The 18147-nt window shown below is 45.7% G+C and overlaps 1 protein-coding gene across 1 annotated transcript in view; it reads left to right on the forward strand.

Annotated features, from left to right (window-relative positions):
- The window catches only part of PTPRT (protein tyrosine phosphatase receptor type T), a 776830-nt gene that overhangs the window by 614248 nt on the left and 144435 nt on the right, over nucleotides 1-18147 (forward strand). Inside the window, exon 15 of the mRNA XM_032606064.1 lies at nucleotides 7513-7648. Coding sequence (XP_032461955.1) covers nucleotides 7513-7648 — 136 coding nt within the window. The remainder of the gene's footprint in view (nucleotides 1-7512; nucleotides 7649-18147) is intronic.

Genomic DNA, 18147 nt, shown 5'->3' on the forward strand with positions numbered 1-18147 from the left:
TCCTTTTTCATTTCTATTTCTATTGATTTGAGTCTTCTCCCTTTTTTTCTTGATAAGTGTGGCTAATGGCTTATCAATTTTGTTTATCTTCTCAAAGAACCAGCTTTTAGTTTTATTGATCTTTGCTATCGTTTCCTTCATTTCTTTTTCATTTATTTCTGATCTGATCTTTATGATTTCTTTCCTTCTGCTAACTTTGGTGTTTCTTTGTCCTTCTTTCTCTAATTGCTTTAGGCGTAAGGTTAGGTTCTTTATTTGAGATGTTTCCTGTTTCTTAAGGTAGGATTGTATTGCTATAAACTTCCCTCTTAGAACTGCTTTTGCTGCGTCCCATAGGTTTTGGGTCGTCGTGTTTTCATTGTCATTTGTTTCTAGGTATTTTTTGATTTCCTCTTTGATTTCTTCAGTGATCTCTTGGTTAAGTAGTGTGTTGTTTAGCCTCCATGTGTTTGTATTTCTTACAGGTTTTTTCCTGTAATTGATATCTAGTCTCATAGCATTGTGGTCGGAAATGATACTTGATACAATTTCAATTTTTTTTAATTTACCAAGGCTTTATTCGTGACCCAAGATATGATCTACCCTGGAAAATGTCCCATGAGCACTTGAGAAGGATGTGTATTCCGTTGTTTTTGGATGGAACGTCCTATAAATATCAATGAAGTCCATCTTGTTTAATATATCATTTAAAGCTTGTGTCTCCTTATTTATTTTCATTTTGGATGATCTGTCCATGGGTGACAGTGGGGTGTTTAAGTCCCCTACTATGATTGTGTTACTGTCAGTTTCCCCTTTTATGGCTGTTAGTATTTGCCTTATGTATTGAGGTGCTCCTATGTTGGGTGCATAAATATTTACAATTGTTACATCTTCTTGGATTGATCCCTTGATCCTTATGTAGTGTCCTTCTTTATCTCTTGTAATACTCTTTGTTTTAAAGTCTATTTTGTCTGATATGAGAATTGCTACTCCAGCTTTGTTTTGATTTCCATTTGCATGGAATATCTTTTTCCATCCCTTCACTTTCAGTCTGTATGTGTCCCTAGGTCTGAAGTGGGTCTCTTGTAGACAGCATATATATGGGTCTTCTTTTTGTATCCATTCAGCCAATGTGTCTTTTGGTTGGAGCATTTAATCCATTTAAGGTAATTATCGATATGTATGTTCCTATTACCATTTTCTTAATTGTTTTGGGTTTATTATTGTAGGTGTTTTCCTTCTCTTGTGTTTCCTGCCTAGAGAAGTTCCTTGAGCATTTGTTGTAAAGCTGGTTTGGTGGTGCTGAATTCTCTTAGCTTTTGCTTGTCTGTAAAGGTTTTAATTTCTCCATCAAGTCTAAGTGAGATCCTTGCTGGGTAGAGTAATCTTGGTTGTAGGTTTTTCTCCTTCATCACTTTAAATATGTCCTGCCACTCCCTTCTGGCTGAAAGATCAGCTGTTAACCTTATGGGGATTCCGTTGTGTTATTTGTTGTTTTTCCCTTGCTGCTTTTAATATGTTTTCTTTGTATTTAATTGTTGACAGTTTGATTAGTATGTGTCTTGGCATATTTCTCCTTGGATTTATCCTGTATGGGACTCCCTGTGCTTCCTGGACTTGATTAACTATTTCCTTTCCTGTATTAGGGAAGTTTTCAACAATAATCTCTTCAAATATTTTCTCAGTCCCTTTCTTTTTCTCTTCTTCTTCTGGGACCCCTATAATTTGAATGTTGGTGCATTTAATGTTGTCCCAGAGGTCTCTTAGACTGTCCTCAATCCTTTTCATTCTCTTTTCTTTATTCTGCTCTGCAGTAGTTATTTCCACTATTTTATCTTCCAGGTCACTTATCCGTTCTTCTGCCTCAGTTATTCTGCTATTGATCCCTTCTAGAGAATTTTTCATTTCATTTATTTTGTTGTTCATCACTGTTTGCTCTTTAGTTCTTCTAGGTCCTTGTTATACATTTCTTGTATTTATTCTATTTCCAAGATTTCGGATCATCTTTACTATCATTACTCTGAATTCTTTTTTAGGTAGACTGCCTATTTCCTCTTCATTTGTTTGGTCTGGTGGGTTTTTGCCTCGCTCCTTCATCTGCTGTGTTTTTTTCTGTCTTCTCATTTTGATTAACTTAACTGTGTTTGGGGTCCCCTTTTCGCAGCCTGCACGTTCGTTGTTCCTGTTGTTTTTGTTGTGTGTCCCCAGTGGCTAAGTTTGGTTCAGTGGGTTGTGTAGGCTTCTTGGTGGAGTGGACTAGTGCCTGTGTTCTGGTGGATGAGGCTGGATCTTTTCTTTCTGGTGGGAAGGTCCACGTCTGGTGGTGTTTTTTGGATGTATGTGGACTTATGATTTTAGGCAGCCTCTCTGCTAATGGGTGGGGCTGTGTTCCTGTCTTGCTAGTTGTTTGGCATAGGGTGTCCAGCACTGTAGGTTGCTGGTCATTGAGTGAAGCTGGGTGCTGGTGTTGAGATGGAGATCTCTGGGAGATTTTCACCATTTGATATTACGTGGCTCTGGGAGGTCTCTTACGGACCAGTGTCCTGAACTTGGCTTTCCCACCTCAGTAGCACAGCCCTGATGCCTGGCTGAAGCACCAAGAGCCTGTCCTCCACACGGCTCAGAATAAAAGGGAGGAAAAAAAAGAAAGAAAGAAGATAAAATTAAATTAAATTAAAATAAAGTAAAATAAAATAGTTATTAAAATAAAAAATAATAAGAAAAAAATTTTAAGTAATTAAAAAAAAACGGACAGACAGAACCCTAGGACAAATGGTAAAAGCAAAGCTATACAGACAAAATCACACACAGGAGCATACACATACACACTCACAAAAAACAGAAAAGGGGAAAGAAATTTATATATCGTTGCTCCCAAAGTCCACCTCCTCAATTTGGGATGATTCCTTGTCTATTCATGTATTCCACAGATGCAGGATATATCAAGTTGATTGTGGAGCTTTAATCCGCTGCCCCTGAGGCAGCTGGGAGGGATTTCCCTTTCTCTTATTTGTTCGCACAGCTGCCGGGGCTCAGCTTTGGATTTGGCCCCGCCTCTGCGCCTAGGTCGCCGGAGGGCGTCTGTTCTTCGCTCAGACAGGACGGGGTTAAAGGAGCAGCTGATTCCGGGGCTCTGGCTCACTCAGGCCGGGGGTGGGGGGGGCACGGAGTGCGGGGCGGGCCTGCGGCGGCAGAGGCCGGCGTGACGTTGCACCAGCCTGAGGCGCACCGTGAGTTCTCCCGGGTAGGTTGTCCGTGGATCCCGGGACCCTGGCAGTGGCGGGCTGCACAGGCTCCCTGGAAGCGGGGTGTGGATAGTGACCTGTGCTTGCACACGGGCTTCTTGGTGGCGGCAGCAGCAGCCTTAGCGTCTCCTGCCCGTCTCTGGGCCCCGCGCTTTTAGCCAAGGCTTGCGCCCGTCTCTGGAGCTCCTTTAAGTAGCGCGCTTAATCCCCTCTCCTCGCGCACCAGGAAACAAAGAGGTAAGAAAAAGTCTCTTGCCTCTTCGGCAGCTCCAGACTTTTCCCCAGACTCCCTCCCGGCTAGCCGTAGCGCACTAACCCCCTGCAGGCTGTGTTCACACCGCCAACCCCAGTCCTCTCCGAAGCCCGAGCCTCAGCTCGAAGCCCCGCCCGCCCCGGCGGGTGAGCAGAGAAGCCTCTCGGGCTGGTGAGTGCCGGTCGGCCCTGATCCTCTGTGCGGGAATCTCTCCGCCTTGCCCTCCGCACCCCTGTGGCTGTGCTCTCCTCCGCGGCTCCGAAGCTTTACCCCTCCGCCACCCGCAGTCTCCGCCCGCGAAGGGGCTTCTAGTGTGTGGAAACCTTTCCTCCTTCACAGCTCCCTCCCACTGGTGCAGGTCCCGTCCCTATTCTTTTGTCTCTGTGTATTTTTTTTTTGTTTTGCCCTACCCAGGTACGTGGGGGGTTTCTTGCCTTTTGGGAGGTCTGAGGTCTTCCGCCAGCATTCAGTAGGTGTTCTGTAGGAGTAGTTCCACGTGTAGATGTATTTCTGGTGTATCTGTGGGGAGGAAGGTGATCGCGTCTTACTCTTCCGCCATCTTGAAGGTCCTCATCCTCTCTTGGTTCTTTCTCTGGATGACTTCATCAGCCCCCATGCTTCAGATACCATCTATGTGCCTATGACTCACAGTTTTACTTCCAGCTTAGGCCGCCTTTAAGAGCTTCAGACTGCATTTTTAACTGCCTGCTTTTCTAGAGTATCTTACAAGCTCAAATTGCCCCTAACACACATATTTTCCTTCTAACTCTATTCCTTTTTGTTTCTTGAACCTTTAAGCGTCACCATTATCCACCTTGTTAAGGTCATCCTCAAGAATTCAGTTCTCTTTCCCTTATGCCCTGTATCCCGTCCATCAACCAGTTTTATTTATATCTATTTCAGCTAATTATCTCTTTTATTGCATCTTTCCATCTTCACTGCCATCACCTGAATTCAATCAACTATTATCTCCCATCTGGATGACTGTAATAGTTTCAAAATGCATCTCTCCAATCCACTTTGGCTTCTCAAAGAAACTGGAACAGTCCGTTGGAAATACAAATCTGACCATATCGTACCTCTATGAACAGCACTTAAATGACTCCCTGTGTTTCTTGGGGTATAAAACAAAAGCTCACACTGTGGCCTATAATGTCCTGCATGGACTGGCCCCTGCTGCCCTCGCCAGCTGCTCTCACCGTGCTCTCCCTGCCTTCTCGCCCTCATTACGCCACAGTTCTTTCATATCTTGAATGCACCAGGCTCCTTGCCTCCATCAGACGGCTTTAGCCAGTGCTGTTTCCCATGCCACCACTGTGTGCTTTTCTCGTGGTGCTCTATTTGCCTAGTTATAACCTGTCCTTCCTTGGAGCCCACCCCATGGGCCACTTCCTCTCAGAATTGATTCATTTCCCAATTATGTGTCATGTGCCTCTCTACTGACAGAGTTGAAAGCTTCCTCTTATTGATTCTTTATTAATTCTGTTCCCTCAACCGCACTCACAACTCATTGTAGGCTCTTTGAGGGCAGGGACTGTGCCTGTCTTGCTCACCGTTGTATTACTAAAAGCCCAGCATACAGTGGGTACTTGTGGTTCTTCGTTGAAGGAACGCAGTGTGAATCTCATTAGAACAAGCTAATAACAGCGTTCCCAGGGTAATAGGATCCTCTCCATGGCTTTGCCTTTGTGCCCCAGTCTCTAGAATAGGATCTCCTAGCAGGCATTAAGTAAAGTTTAGCCATTACTACATCAGTGAGTGAATGCTCCAGAGCCAGCACTTCCTCCAAAGCCAAGTAAAAAGGCTCTGACACTATTGAGGAAATGATGGTCTGAGGTGCTCAGCCTCCTTTATGCTTAGTCATGTTCTGTGTCTGGGGGACTAGACATATCTCAGAAATCTTGTCTCCAAACGTGAAAATGGGGGCTACTCGGGACTTGCCTGCATTCTGGAATGTGAGACCCGCCTTCCTGTGAGGTTGGCCAACTCCGCCAGGAATTCTTTGGCTGTAAATAGGCAGAGCCTGCTCAGACCATCCTGCGATTGGATGAGCTGGGTTTGTCTCTAGCTGGTGAGGGGACCTGAATAAAATCCCTTATTTGTAAGTCCTTCCAGGAGAAGGGTCTCTGACCCTGTTGATGGCATAGCTGGGCACACAGAACATGGATGCTTAGTAGCAAATTAATGAGTGCTTGAATGAATAAATGAAGCAAACGACTGTGGTCCACTAGCCTTTCTGCCGTTCAACCATCATCTGTAAACCAACAATGGGGAGGAGGGAGGCCTGTGCTAGACACTGGCTTTAGAGAGTCGACTAGGACGCGCTCTCTGCTATTGAAGACTTGCCATTCCCACTAGGGAGACTTGACTAAGCGAACCCAGTTTTTCTAAGTTACAAGAGAGTCTGGGGAAAGTGCTGTGGTAAAGGAAACACTTGACGCTCTTAATCAGGAAGAGGGGATGTGCCGGAGGACTGGTCTGAAACATCCCTGAGTTTGGAGAATCAAAATCATAGCTTATGGGCATTCGCATCCCTTCAGCTCAGCTGGGTTCTGTGAACACATGGCTGAAGAAAAGGAGAAACTCAGTCTGGTTTCATGAGAACAAGTGTGTGTGGGCAGAGATGTCATCCCTTCAGCTAAACATTAAACCACCACAAACGTTAAGGGAACACCAGTTATGAGCCAGATCCTGTGCTAACATGAGGAAACAAAGATAAAGGACGCTTCCTCTTGCCCCCGAGGAGCTTGCAGACCACTGGCGGAGACAGATGGGGAAACAAATCACTAATAACATCAGCACATTGAGATCTGTTCCAAGTGGTACAGAGTGTTATCAGAATTTGGAGAATGCTCCTGGGGCAACCAGGGAAGGTGGTGTCACTGGTCATGGATGAGCTGCTTCTGATGTGGTAGAAAAGTAGGGATGGGTCAGGGAAAGGATGCTTTGGATTTAAGCTGCCTCACATAAACACGGGATCATTGGGAAGAATTCACGGAGGTGCTGGTCCAGGACCACACTCTAGAAGGTTCACACAGGTTCCTGGTACACTGCATGAAGAGGCCGGGCTTAGGCATTCTTTGGCTCCTTACTTTTGCTCTGGCATTAGCCAAGTGGTTGTCTGGGAGGAGAAAGGATTCAGGGACTAGAGGACATGAAAGTTGAATTCAAGGCTTCTGACTTTTGAGACCTAGACTTACAGAAAACCTGTGTAATCCTGGCCCTGAACTTTATCAGCCATGTGACTTTTAGCAAGCTCCCTTCGTTTTCTCATCTATAAAATGGGAAAATCAATATATACTTTAGGGAATATTTGCAAGGATTGGCCAAGCCGGATCCACAAAACGGCCCAGCACGGGGCAGAGGGTATAGTAAGTGCCCAGTTCTCAGTCTTCCTTGATGTGGAATCGAGTCAGTGTGTTAGTAGCTGGCAGAGCACATAGCATCAGCATGAAATCCAAAAATGGAGTTAGCAGATATAAGCATTTTCTGAACCCAAGGCAATTCCCTTTAATCCCCACCATTTGTTTCCTATAAGGCACAAAAGTTAAAAGTTAGGTTTTTATCTATAAAAATCCAGTGCTTTTAATTGTGTTACCCTTAACACAAAGCTGTTGTTTTCGCCATTTACTTGAAAGAATTAATTAGGATTTGGAATAATTCCATGAACCTAAGATTCACGCCGTAGTTCCATTGTCTGATCCTAGGGACAAACCAGTATGAGGGATAAAATTGTCTGCTTAATCTCATGGGAGGATAAGGGTTACCCTTATCCAGCATCGTGGTTGTGTAACCTTGGGCAACTCAGTTTCTCTGCATCTCAATTTCTTACTCTACAAAAAAGGCAATAATAATTCAACATCTCAAGGAATTAATCCTCCAAAGGGTTAAATGGGTCAACGTGTATAATGTCCTCAGCACGGTGCCTGGCCTATAGTTAGTACTCAGTGAATGGAACCTGTTGTTACTATGATTGCGTCTAGTCACGTATGTGAGGCTTTTCAATTATCTTTCTTCTTCCCCTTTCCCCCCAAGGTGCCTCCACTCAGAATTCCAACACCGTGGAGCCGGAGAAGCAGGTGGACAATACTGTGAAGATGGCCGGCGTGGTCGCCGGCCTCCTCATGTTCATCATCATTCTCCTGGGCGTGATGCTCACCATCAAAAGACGGTGAGTTTTGGTTGCTGCCCTGCAGACCCTGCCAACCCCAGGGGGCCCCAACACTGCCATATGGCCAGGTGCGTTCTCTGCTGGTCGCTTATGAGCAGGGACCCTCTGATATAACTGTTGAGGTCCTGAAATTTGGGGCCAGTGGTGGCTCATTGTGTTGGTGTCTGAAGGGCATGTGTATCTGCTTGGCGAGCAGCCCCAAGACGGCAGGTTTCTTGCGGGGCAGGGGTTCCTTGGAGTACCATGGGATTCCACGTGTGATGCTTCTCAGAGATAGCTGCTCTGTTGTGATTGGTCACGTCATCAAGATTCCAGGGGAGCGCCGGGAACGCTGGTGAGCCCACAAATACAGATGCAGGAAAGCAATGCTTCGTTCCTTTCACCTTCATTCATCCTTGACTTTTCTTTGGTCAAGCAGCAGCATCCCAAGGGATAGCTGCATCCTCGGCATCAAAGGGATAGAGCCACCTCTGATGGTGTGACAGCCCTGAGGGAAGGCTCCTTCTTACTCCACATCCCACAGAACCTTCCCAGCTGGATTGTTGCTGCTTGTCACCTCTCAGCGGGATGTCCTCCCGGCACCTCTGGTCATCGCACACAGTTATCTCCTGTTGCGTGCATTGCTCATGAAAGCCAGGGTACAGTTTCTTTCCTGATCCCCCAAATTCATTACATCGACATCTTCTGTTTATCAGACTTACAGGAGGCTTGAAGACGACACAGAGGAGTTGCAGAGAGGGAGAGGAAATAGTCATTAGGGAACGTTGAAGAATATCAGCTCTCGCTGTCCCTGGGGTACACGCTTATTCCTCCAAACAGGGGGTCCTCCTACCTACTGTACCTTAGCCACCATGTCCCCGTGCCTACTGCCCATCTCAGTTTCAGCCAGGATTCCGGCCTTGGTCTCCACCCTCCCACTCCCCCAGACTGCCAAAGCAAGCAAAACACTTATCTACATTATAATGAACTGTGCTGCAGCCTGCCCTGCCCCCAATTTAAAGAGACCGTTTAGTCCATTCTTCGACAAACTACTAACTCCTCAGCCTGAAGCTCTGGGTGTGGTTACTCACATAGTTCAGGACAAGCCCAGTAATGAGGACCCGCACCTGCTTTCATCCCTGAGACAAAAACAGCTTTTGTGAAACTTGTTCCCACCAGAACAAAGGGACGGAATGCCCCCAAAACAAATTCCAGTTTCTACTCTAAGGAGTCCCATGAATATAAATGCATGAAGTAAACAAATGAAGACAGTGTCCGTATTTCCAGCCATCAGTTTCTCTCTACAAGTAGTCGGCCTTCTTTTAGCCATTCTGGCACCAGAATGTCTCTGTGTGTCTCATGGTTCTGTTCAGAATCAGCCAGGACCCCGTTTGACCAGGACATCTTATTGGTAGGGCCTGTTCTTTCTTGACATCTTTGTTCTGTAGGATAATTCCTTTACTCAGGCTCCCAGCAGAATGATGGGAGAGTTTCGGTTCTCATCCAGCTACTGATTTTCTGGTTGGAGCAGCTAGGGAGGAGGGAAGGTCCATGATAATATTGGGGGTCAAGAGCCCTCAGAGTCATCATCATCATCCATAAAGCGAAGCCACGTTTTATGTCTGTGACAAGCTAGCTGCTGTTGGATGAGGCCAAACGTGAGGTTTGATTTCTCTGGGGGTGAGTGAGCACATTGCACATGTAAGATCATTGACACGTTCTCGGAGTCGCAGACGCTTTAGAGACAGAGGTGAGTTTGGGCCAGTCTCCCTGAAAAAAGTAACCAATTTAAGAGAATTGCATTCCTCTTTGATAGACCCTGAATGTTCTCATTCTTCGCCACTGATTTGTAAGTCAGATATGCTCTTCCAATTTTGCTCTTTCTAAAGCCTGACTTAACCCACGTCACCATTGTCTGCGAGCTTGTGAAGAAATTTCACTTCCCTCTCAACAGCTATTTCTGAAATGTGTGACTTTCTGGGAGGGAGGAAAGGGCTTTCTGTTTTCAGGCTGGCAGCAAGGATAAAGTGAACCCTTTGTGTGGTTTTATGCTCTTCTGAGTATCTTCATCTATCAAAACCATCCGTCACACCCGACCAACAGACATCAGGTGATCACCATTTCGTTCCAAGAGGCAAAACTCAGATGTAGTGGCAGTGGGCAGGGGGTAGGGGGTGCTGATCAGCGTTTGCATATACAGTATCTTTGGGAGAAAATAAGACATTTTTCTGGCCTAGTTGATGGTAATATTTTACAACTAGGTATAGGGGAAGGAAAGGGAAGGAGCAGAGAGGAGGGGAGGGAAGAGGAGAGAGGAGTAGGGGATGGGTCAGAGGGAGAAAAAGAGAAATTAAACATCAGCCTGCACTCTTTCCATTACCCCACAGTGTCTTCTGATGTCTAGAGGTGCCCCCACCAAAGGACAGTGAAGAGCTTAATGGGCTCCTTTCCCTCTTCTGATCCCAGCCCCATATATAAATATGGGGAAAACTTCACTGGTCAGTTGAGTCTGTCACTAACTTACTTACTGCTCACCAGAATGATGTCCACAGTCACCTAAGAGGAATAGATACGAAAGGAAAAGAAGCCCCCAAATAATAGGCGAATCATCACAACTCAGGATCCTAGTGTCAGCATCTCTTCAGTGTCCCTTTGTGACCTAGAGTTAGTTCCTGCATCTAGCAGCTCTCAGAAGTCGAATGCCTGCCACACTCCCTGCACTGGCTTGCGCTGGGTCTTCTCCCTAACCTCCACAGACATGGCCAGGGCGGCTCCCTGTTTCCTCTGCTCCCAGTGGATTCAGCTGTCTCAATGTCTTCCCCAGAGCTGCAGGCACGTTTCCAGTATGCCCCTAGTTTCTCCATACAGGCCTTGAAGCGTCCCTGTCACTCTCCAAAGAGAGTCTTTCTCCTACTATTAGGTGGTGTGTGTGTGTGTGTGTGTGTGTGTGTGTGTGTGTGTGTGTGTGTGTGTGTGTGTTGTACTGAACTAGAAAGCTGGCCCAGAAAGGGCTAAAGATACAGAGGACCAAGGGAAGGGCTTAGTGAAAGAAACTAAATCAATTTACATTCAGAAAGGAATATAAGAGAACGGAAGAGAGAGAGAGAGAGAGAGAAAAATATCAGCGTAGCCTAAGGAAAGTGTTGTTGTTGGTGTTTGGCTGTTTTATAACGGATGGTGGGGATCTTGAAAAATGCAAGGTTGCAGAAGGGGATATGAGATGCTGGTTCCCTTACTCGTTGAAAAAGATGCAAATTAAACTTTAGACTTCTTTTAATAGTACCTTTGGCTGTTTGGACTGGGCTTCTTTGAATGCAGGACCATACAGAATCAGGGCTACATGGAGGTATGGAGGATTGCATGAGCATGATAAGAAGGGAATCTGGAGCCCCTTCCGACAGAGTTAACAGCCAGTGTGGTTATAGCCAAGCTCATTGCAAAATAGTCATTCTTATGCTGTCACTGGATAATGGCTTCATCTTTTTCTCCTGGCTCTGTTGATCACATCTAGACCTCAGAACATTCTAAAATGGGTTCCTGCATGCCATTATGTAATGGAACGTACCTCCTTTTCATGAACACCCTGTTGAATCCTGAAAATAGAGAAAAGCTCTCATCACTGCAGTCACGTTCATCTTCTTCCCTGACCTCCTCCCTTTAGAATTATCGAACATCCTCTCCCAAAGGAATGGGCAGCCAAGGCATTGTAAGGCCAACTCTCTGGTCCCTTGGCTTAATACCATAGGGCCCTGGGTGCCTTCAATGCAAATTAAGGTGGAAAGCTCAAGCCTTAGTGCCTTCACTAGTGTATCTTGATGTTTGAAGGTGTTTCTTGGCCGCTCACATATGGGAAGTTTGACATTTTAATGTTTGTTTGTGGGATATGGACATATGTGCATGTGCCTACAAGCTTCCTGTCATCCAGTTTATTCCCTGGGACACGCTTCCTGAAATCTGAGCATGGCCCTCCAAGGCTTAAGGCATAGCAATGCACTTTTGAATGGGGAAACACTGGAGCCAGCTTAAGCAGAATTCTTTGGTAGCAGTATATCTCTACCCCAAGACTCGTCTGTATCCTGCATTAACCTCACCATCCCTTCTTACTTTTCAAATGTAAACTAGGCAACTTTTAGGGAGACAGTTTCAAAGTCCTTCGCCGCACATAGTTCCATCCGCCCCCATCTCCTCTTCTCCTCTCCCTGCCCAGCTCTTCCTGGTACAGCCTGGACTTCCAGCCAACCACGCTCTGCCCGTCCAAACAGTAACTCTTCCAAGAATATATTTGGAGTGTCTTGAGTTTGAGAGTCTGCTCTGAGAGAAATGTGCATCTCTTGGTATACCTTGCTTCTCTGTGATTTGTGTCTGCACTCCAGTAGCTCCCAGTCTAATGGGTGTAGACATTCTTGTTAGCTGTGTACTGGGAAGCAGAAAAACTGGATCCAGATCTCTACAGCCCCATTTATCTGCTGCTAACCTTGGAGAAGCAACTTAACAAAGCTCAGCCTTTGCTTTCTCAGCTGTGAGATGCAGCCAGTCTCATGTAGCTGTTCTGAGGATCAAATGAACGAATGGCTGGGACAGGCTTTACTTCCTGTACCTGCTTACGTACAGGTAATACATATATTACATAATATCAACAGGGACATTCATCTCACACATGACCATCAAGGGTACCAAGCCAGCTCCAAACCCATCACTAATATGTTAAAAGGCAGTGCTGCAATCAGTACACACACTCTGACCTAATTTGTTCATTTTCCATTTGAACTGCTGCCATACTCGGATTTTAATCCTACAAATAATCATAGAGGGTAGGACTGTTGATACTCCTGTTTCTTGAGAAGAGGAAACTGAGGTTCAAAAAAGGTTTTTATGAGTTATCCAAGGTCTTGGGCAGAGTTGAAATGCAAACCCAGGGTCTGTGACTCCAGACCCCTTGCTGTTAACTTCTGTTCTATCAGTCCATGGAGACCAGTAGAAAATAAGTGAATCCTGGAATAGGACACAAGTGACCCAGGTTCAGGTATCATTTTCTCCGGTTCTCTGCCTTGGTACATGCTGTTTCCCTGAATCAAATGTCCAGACATTTCTCTTCACCTGCGAGTCTCCTACTACTCTCTAACTCTCAGCCCCAAGTTCTTCCAAGTAGGATTCCTCCAAGTATTACCTCTTCCTTGAAGTCTTGCCACAAGCCCTCCATCCTAGGAAGATTCAATGATCCTCCCCCGCATGCAGCCGTTGTGCCACATGCATAGACCGTCAGCTGTGTATTTATCACACAACGTGGTGGTTGTAGTTTTGCTGGACTGAAAACAAATGGCCTGGGAGGGTAGGTCCTCTGCTTTGGCCCTTTCTTGCCAGAGCTCTACTGCCCTGTATCATCTGCTCCTGGACATCTACCCTCAAAGTTTTTACGGTCAAAGACAAAATCATCACCTACCCAGCAACGTATTTCCAGTCATGTGTCCCCATCTTAGTGAGAGGTACTACCTCTCATTCCATCAGCCAGACTACTGGGATTCCATCACCCCAGTACTTTTGAACTTGAATCTTTACATTCTCTTTGTTGCATCCTCTCCCCTCCCCGTCTCCACTGCCTCTTCCCTGGTGCAAGCCTCTATAGCTTTGTTCTATGAGTCTCTTCTCCAGCCTCCCTGACTCTGGCCCCACCTCTCCAACCCATCTTCCACACTGTAGCCAAAGTGATGTTTGAAAGATGAAACTTGTACTCCCAAACCCGCATTCTAAAATCCTTCAACGGCTTTTCCTTCCCTATAACAGCGGTTCGTAGGGTGGAAATAAGGCAAGAAGCACATACTTAAGTCACCTGGAGAGCCTTGTCAAGCTACGCTGTCCCCTTGCTCACAGTGATTCTGGCAGATTTCCTGAAGTCTCACCCCACACTTATACCTTTGCTTGTGAAGTTTCCTCCTCTTTCAATGCCTGTGTTCCTCATTTCCATGTGACCTACCCATGTTTAAGGTCTAATTTAAAAGACACCTTCTCCAATAATCCCTTCTGACCTTCAGTGTAGACTCAATCTCTTCACCGTCTGGATCCCCTCCATGAGGATCCACGTTATGTTCTGTCTTACGTTTGTTATTTGTATTCACATCTTATCTTCTCCGCTGGACCATCAGCTGTCTGTTCTGATTCATCCTCATCGCACATGTGCCTTGCAGATACTTGGGATTCCCTAAAAATGTGTTGAATCCCAGTAAAATTAGAACAGATGGGGCCCAGGATTGCACTGCATCTCTTGGGCAAGAAAGCTTCACTCAGAACGCAGATCCAGATGTCAATGTTAAGCATCAGGGGTGAACCCAGCCCTGAGGGGTGCGGAGGAGGGTCAGGCCGGAAGGGCAGTATGTGAAAGATGTCCCATGGTCTGAGACTCAGAGAACACACTATCTCTCCAGGAAAAAAAATAATGAGGCAGTAGGAAAAGCTAACTACTGGGTAAGCTGAAGAGGCAGGGCAACTATTAGATTGTGCTACAGGTCACAAAACTGACACATGTAGAACTTAAAGAAATCGCCCCAAATCACGTAGCTAGTAAGTGGAAGAGCTGGGTCTGAAACCTGGCCAATCTGATAACAGAGTCTACACTCTTAACACCATCTCACCTGGATGAAATGTAAAACAGGATTTGCTGATATGCTGAATTGAGTGACATAATTTTGAATGGTTCGTTGAGGTGGGAAAGCAGCCCCAAATACACATATTGACATTATCTTGGTTTGCCCACCCCATTCTAAATGCTCCTTACTCCACACCCTGGAAAGTGAATCCTCCTTCTGCTTGCACTCACTAGGGGAGCCTCTCAGGCTAGAACCTTGGCAGTCGTCTTCAAAATGCTCACATTTAATCACCTGTTGCTTTTGTGTTCTAGCCACCTTTCACATCACCCACCTCTTCTCCTTCCTCATAGCCATTGCAGGATCGGCCCCTGACATCTCTTGCTTTGACCCTTACGGTAGCTTTCATGACCCCGGTCCCTCTCCCCTTCCACCTTTTGCTCACGCTCCTGCCAGAATCATCCATCTAGAAAAATATTTGACCACTTGGCTCTTTGAGTTGTCCCTGTGACCTGAGTTCTCCCTGTGACAGTAAGCTCCTCAGACTCTTTGGGAACTAGACCCTACCAGCATCTTGACATTCCCACCTTAATAACCCCCCACCCATTCTGTAAACAGATATCCATCAGCCTGGAAATACCCTCCCTCCTACTCCATCTGGGTGTTCCTGGACTTTACAACTCCGGCATCATAGACTCTAAACCAAATTACCTCTCCCCCATCCGCACCCCTTACCCTCAAATACGGTCCCACAGCTCCCTGAGCTGCCACCTCATACCACTTATCACTCCAGAAGATAATAACAAAGTAGTTATTAATGCAGGCTCTGGATTCTAATACTTGCCATGCTGCTTACCAACTATATAAACTTGGGCAAGTTACTTAACTTCTCTGAGCTTCACTTTCCTCACCTGTAAAACATAGATAATAATGCTTGTAGTGAGGATTAAATACAGTAGTCCACATAATGTACTGAGAACAGCACCTGACACATAAGTGACCTCCTACTATCTAAATGGTAGTTATTATTATCATCTATCTTACAAGTTTTTTGTTTGGTTCTCCCATGAGACATATTGGCTGGATCACGATGGCATTTCTCTTTCAATCTCTGGTAGTTGGCAGAGACAATCATATAATAGGTCCTTAAAAAGTTTTGACTGTGATGGAAAGATGGATGAGTGGATGACAGATTGATTGTTGGCTGAATGAGTAGATGAGCACATGGATGATTTGATGAGTGTGTGGGGTTATGGGCTAGACGGATAAGTAGATGTATAGATTGTTAAGTGGATGGAGGGATGGATGGATGGAAGAGTGCATGGGTGGGTTTATGAACTAGATGGACAGGGAGATGGTCAAATGGATGGTTAAATAGACAACTTAGTCTTGTTTAAGTAGTATGAAACAAAGGGAAGCTATACCTCAAGTCATTCTTGTCAGCCAGCTGAAAAGATTCCACAGTATGTGATTTATTAGGTTTGGGTTTTTCTCTTTTTTTCCCTAAGCACAGCTGTCTTCCTGCTCAGGATCTTCGGTCTCAGGCAGTCGGTTACTTGCAATATCACTGTGTCCTTGTAAAGTTAGACCTTCAGTAAATCTTCAAGCCTGAGAGAAAGAACACGTGTATACTCTGTTTTGATCACAGAGTAAAAAACTGCAGTCCTTTCCCTGGAAGACTTTGCAGTTTAATTTGGAAAACATGTTCAATTAATAGAAGCTTGTCAGGTGCCATCATGCTGGAGTTGCCTTGAAGCTGAGTCAGGGATAGCACTGGCTTTTGGTGACGTCCAGGATAACTCAGCTACTTGACAGAGGTGAGTTGAAGGTTAAGGAAGCATGTTGGAATGAGGAGGTGGCCCAGGCAGAGGTGAGTCCTGAAGATTGAGAGCAGAAAACCAGAGGGCCCAGAATGTCGAGACCCAAGAGTGTAGCCTGGGGCTGCTGACTGTGAGAAAATCCTGGCGCACGATGGAGGCCTTGCAACTGGTCCCCAAATACACAAAGTGTTAGACCTAGTGAGGGGTGACCTCTTAGAGCCTCAGATTCCTCAACTAAAAATGAGAAGAGTAGTACCTGCTCCATAGGGCCAGGGGGAGGATTAAAAGAGATAAGGCTTGTGGCATCTCAGTGCCTGACCCGCTGTGTTGCCCAACATATATCTATATTCTTTCTTCCTCGAAGCCAGCACAGGCTAGTGGTCTAGCACATGAGCTTTAGAGGCATGTTGCTACCAAATCCAGTTACTAACTGTGTGATCTTAGGCAAGTTACTTAACCTTCTTTGCCTCAGTTTCCTCATCTGTGAAGTGGGGGTGATAATAATACCTATCTCTCAGGATGGTTGTGAGGAGTACACAAGTTCATGTATGGTAAGAGCCTACAGCAGTGTGTGGCACATAGTAAGTGCTACATAAGTATTTGTTCTTATTTTATTACTAATTTTTAAAAATTTTATTACTATTTTTACTATTCCTAAGTAGGTGAACACTTTGTTCCTGGTCACCAGAGTGAGAAGCAGCAAACCTTTTATCTGTGGGTAATGGGGGAACATAAATTCCCCTTTGTTGTTTTTGTTTTTGTTTTTTTGGGTTTTTTTGTGGTACGCGGGCCTCTCACTGTTGTGGCCTCTCCCGTTGCGGAGCACAGGCTCCGGACGCGCAGGCTCAGCGGCCATGGCTCACGGGCCCAGCCGCTCCGCGGCATGTGGGATCTTCCCGGACCGGGGCACGAACCCGTGTCCCCTGCACTGGCAGGCGGACTGTCAACCACTGCGCCACCAGGGAAGCCCGAACTCCCCTTTGTCGAAGCCTAGTATATTTCAGATGTTTAATATATTCTAATATTAAACTAGATTAATGTATTTTACTTAAAATACTTTGTGTATTACATACCGTATATAATTGGAAAGTAATTTAGACTAATATAATGTTAATGCCCACCATGACTCTTGGGAATAGATCATTATTGCCCCTAGCGTTGAGATGGAGAAACTGAGGCTCAGAGATACAGCGACTTGCTCGAAGCCATGCAGTCAGCGAGTGGTGGTTCTGGGATGCTGAGACTTATCATATTTCCACTCCTCAAAGCTGTTTAAGCTGGCAGTTATCCATGCCATTCACCTCGGTACACGGATCAGGAAACAGAGATCCAGGCAGAGGCATTGACGTGCCCAAGGTGTCACAGAGAGCAAGTGAGAGAGCTGAGATCAGAACGCTGGCCTGTGCATTCTCTGTCCAGTGTTCTTGCCGATATGGAAAACAGAGATGTCTGTGAGTCTTCATCACATGGATCCTGAGCTTTCTGCCCCTGAGGAATCACACTCCCAGGCTCTGGACCACAGAGCCAGAAATGAAGAAGAGGAATGGTCACCTTACAGTGCCAACCTGTTACGGTTGGTGGAGGGGCTTGGATGACTTATATGGGCTGTTCCAGATCCCACCCATCAGTTAGAAGTTCTCCACCCCTTTCATCATCTGGGGCCACTGTTCATTTGGCCAAAGATAACTGCACAGTTTTACGAGTAACCAGATCTTGCTGCACTATGGTTCATTTTCCCCAGCTCAGCCTCCCAAGGAGGTACGGGGCTTCCCTTCTGCCATGGTGTCTTAGCTCTCAGATGTCACTTTCCTTCTGGAGCTATGGAATTTGTCTCTCCTGATAATTGAAAGAAAGCCTAGAGATGGCCCTGCTTTGGGGACTTTGGCCAGTTCCTACTTAAGAGGGGGAAATTTGGAGCTCTGAGGACATGTTCCCACCCTGTGGATATAAAGACCGCATCTTCCTGTTGTAACCAAACTGGATAACAGTTGCAATTAACCAGATAACTGAAGAAGGAAGCAAATTATTCTTGCCTACTCAGATGGATATTTGGGGACCTGAATTATTCAGCAATTTTTCTCAATCCACAAATGTATCAGTTATTGTCAGTGGAGCTAAGTCT

This window comes from Phocoena sinus, chromosome 15, assembly GCF_008692025.1.
Source record: "Phocoena sinus isolate mPhoSin1 chromosome 15, mPhoSin1.pri, whole genome shotgun sequence".
Lineage (NCBI taxonomy): Eukaryota > Metazoa > Chordata > Mammalia > Artiodactyla > Phocoenidae > Phocoena > Phocoena sinus.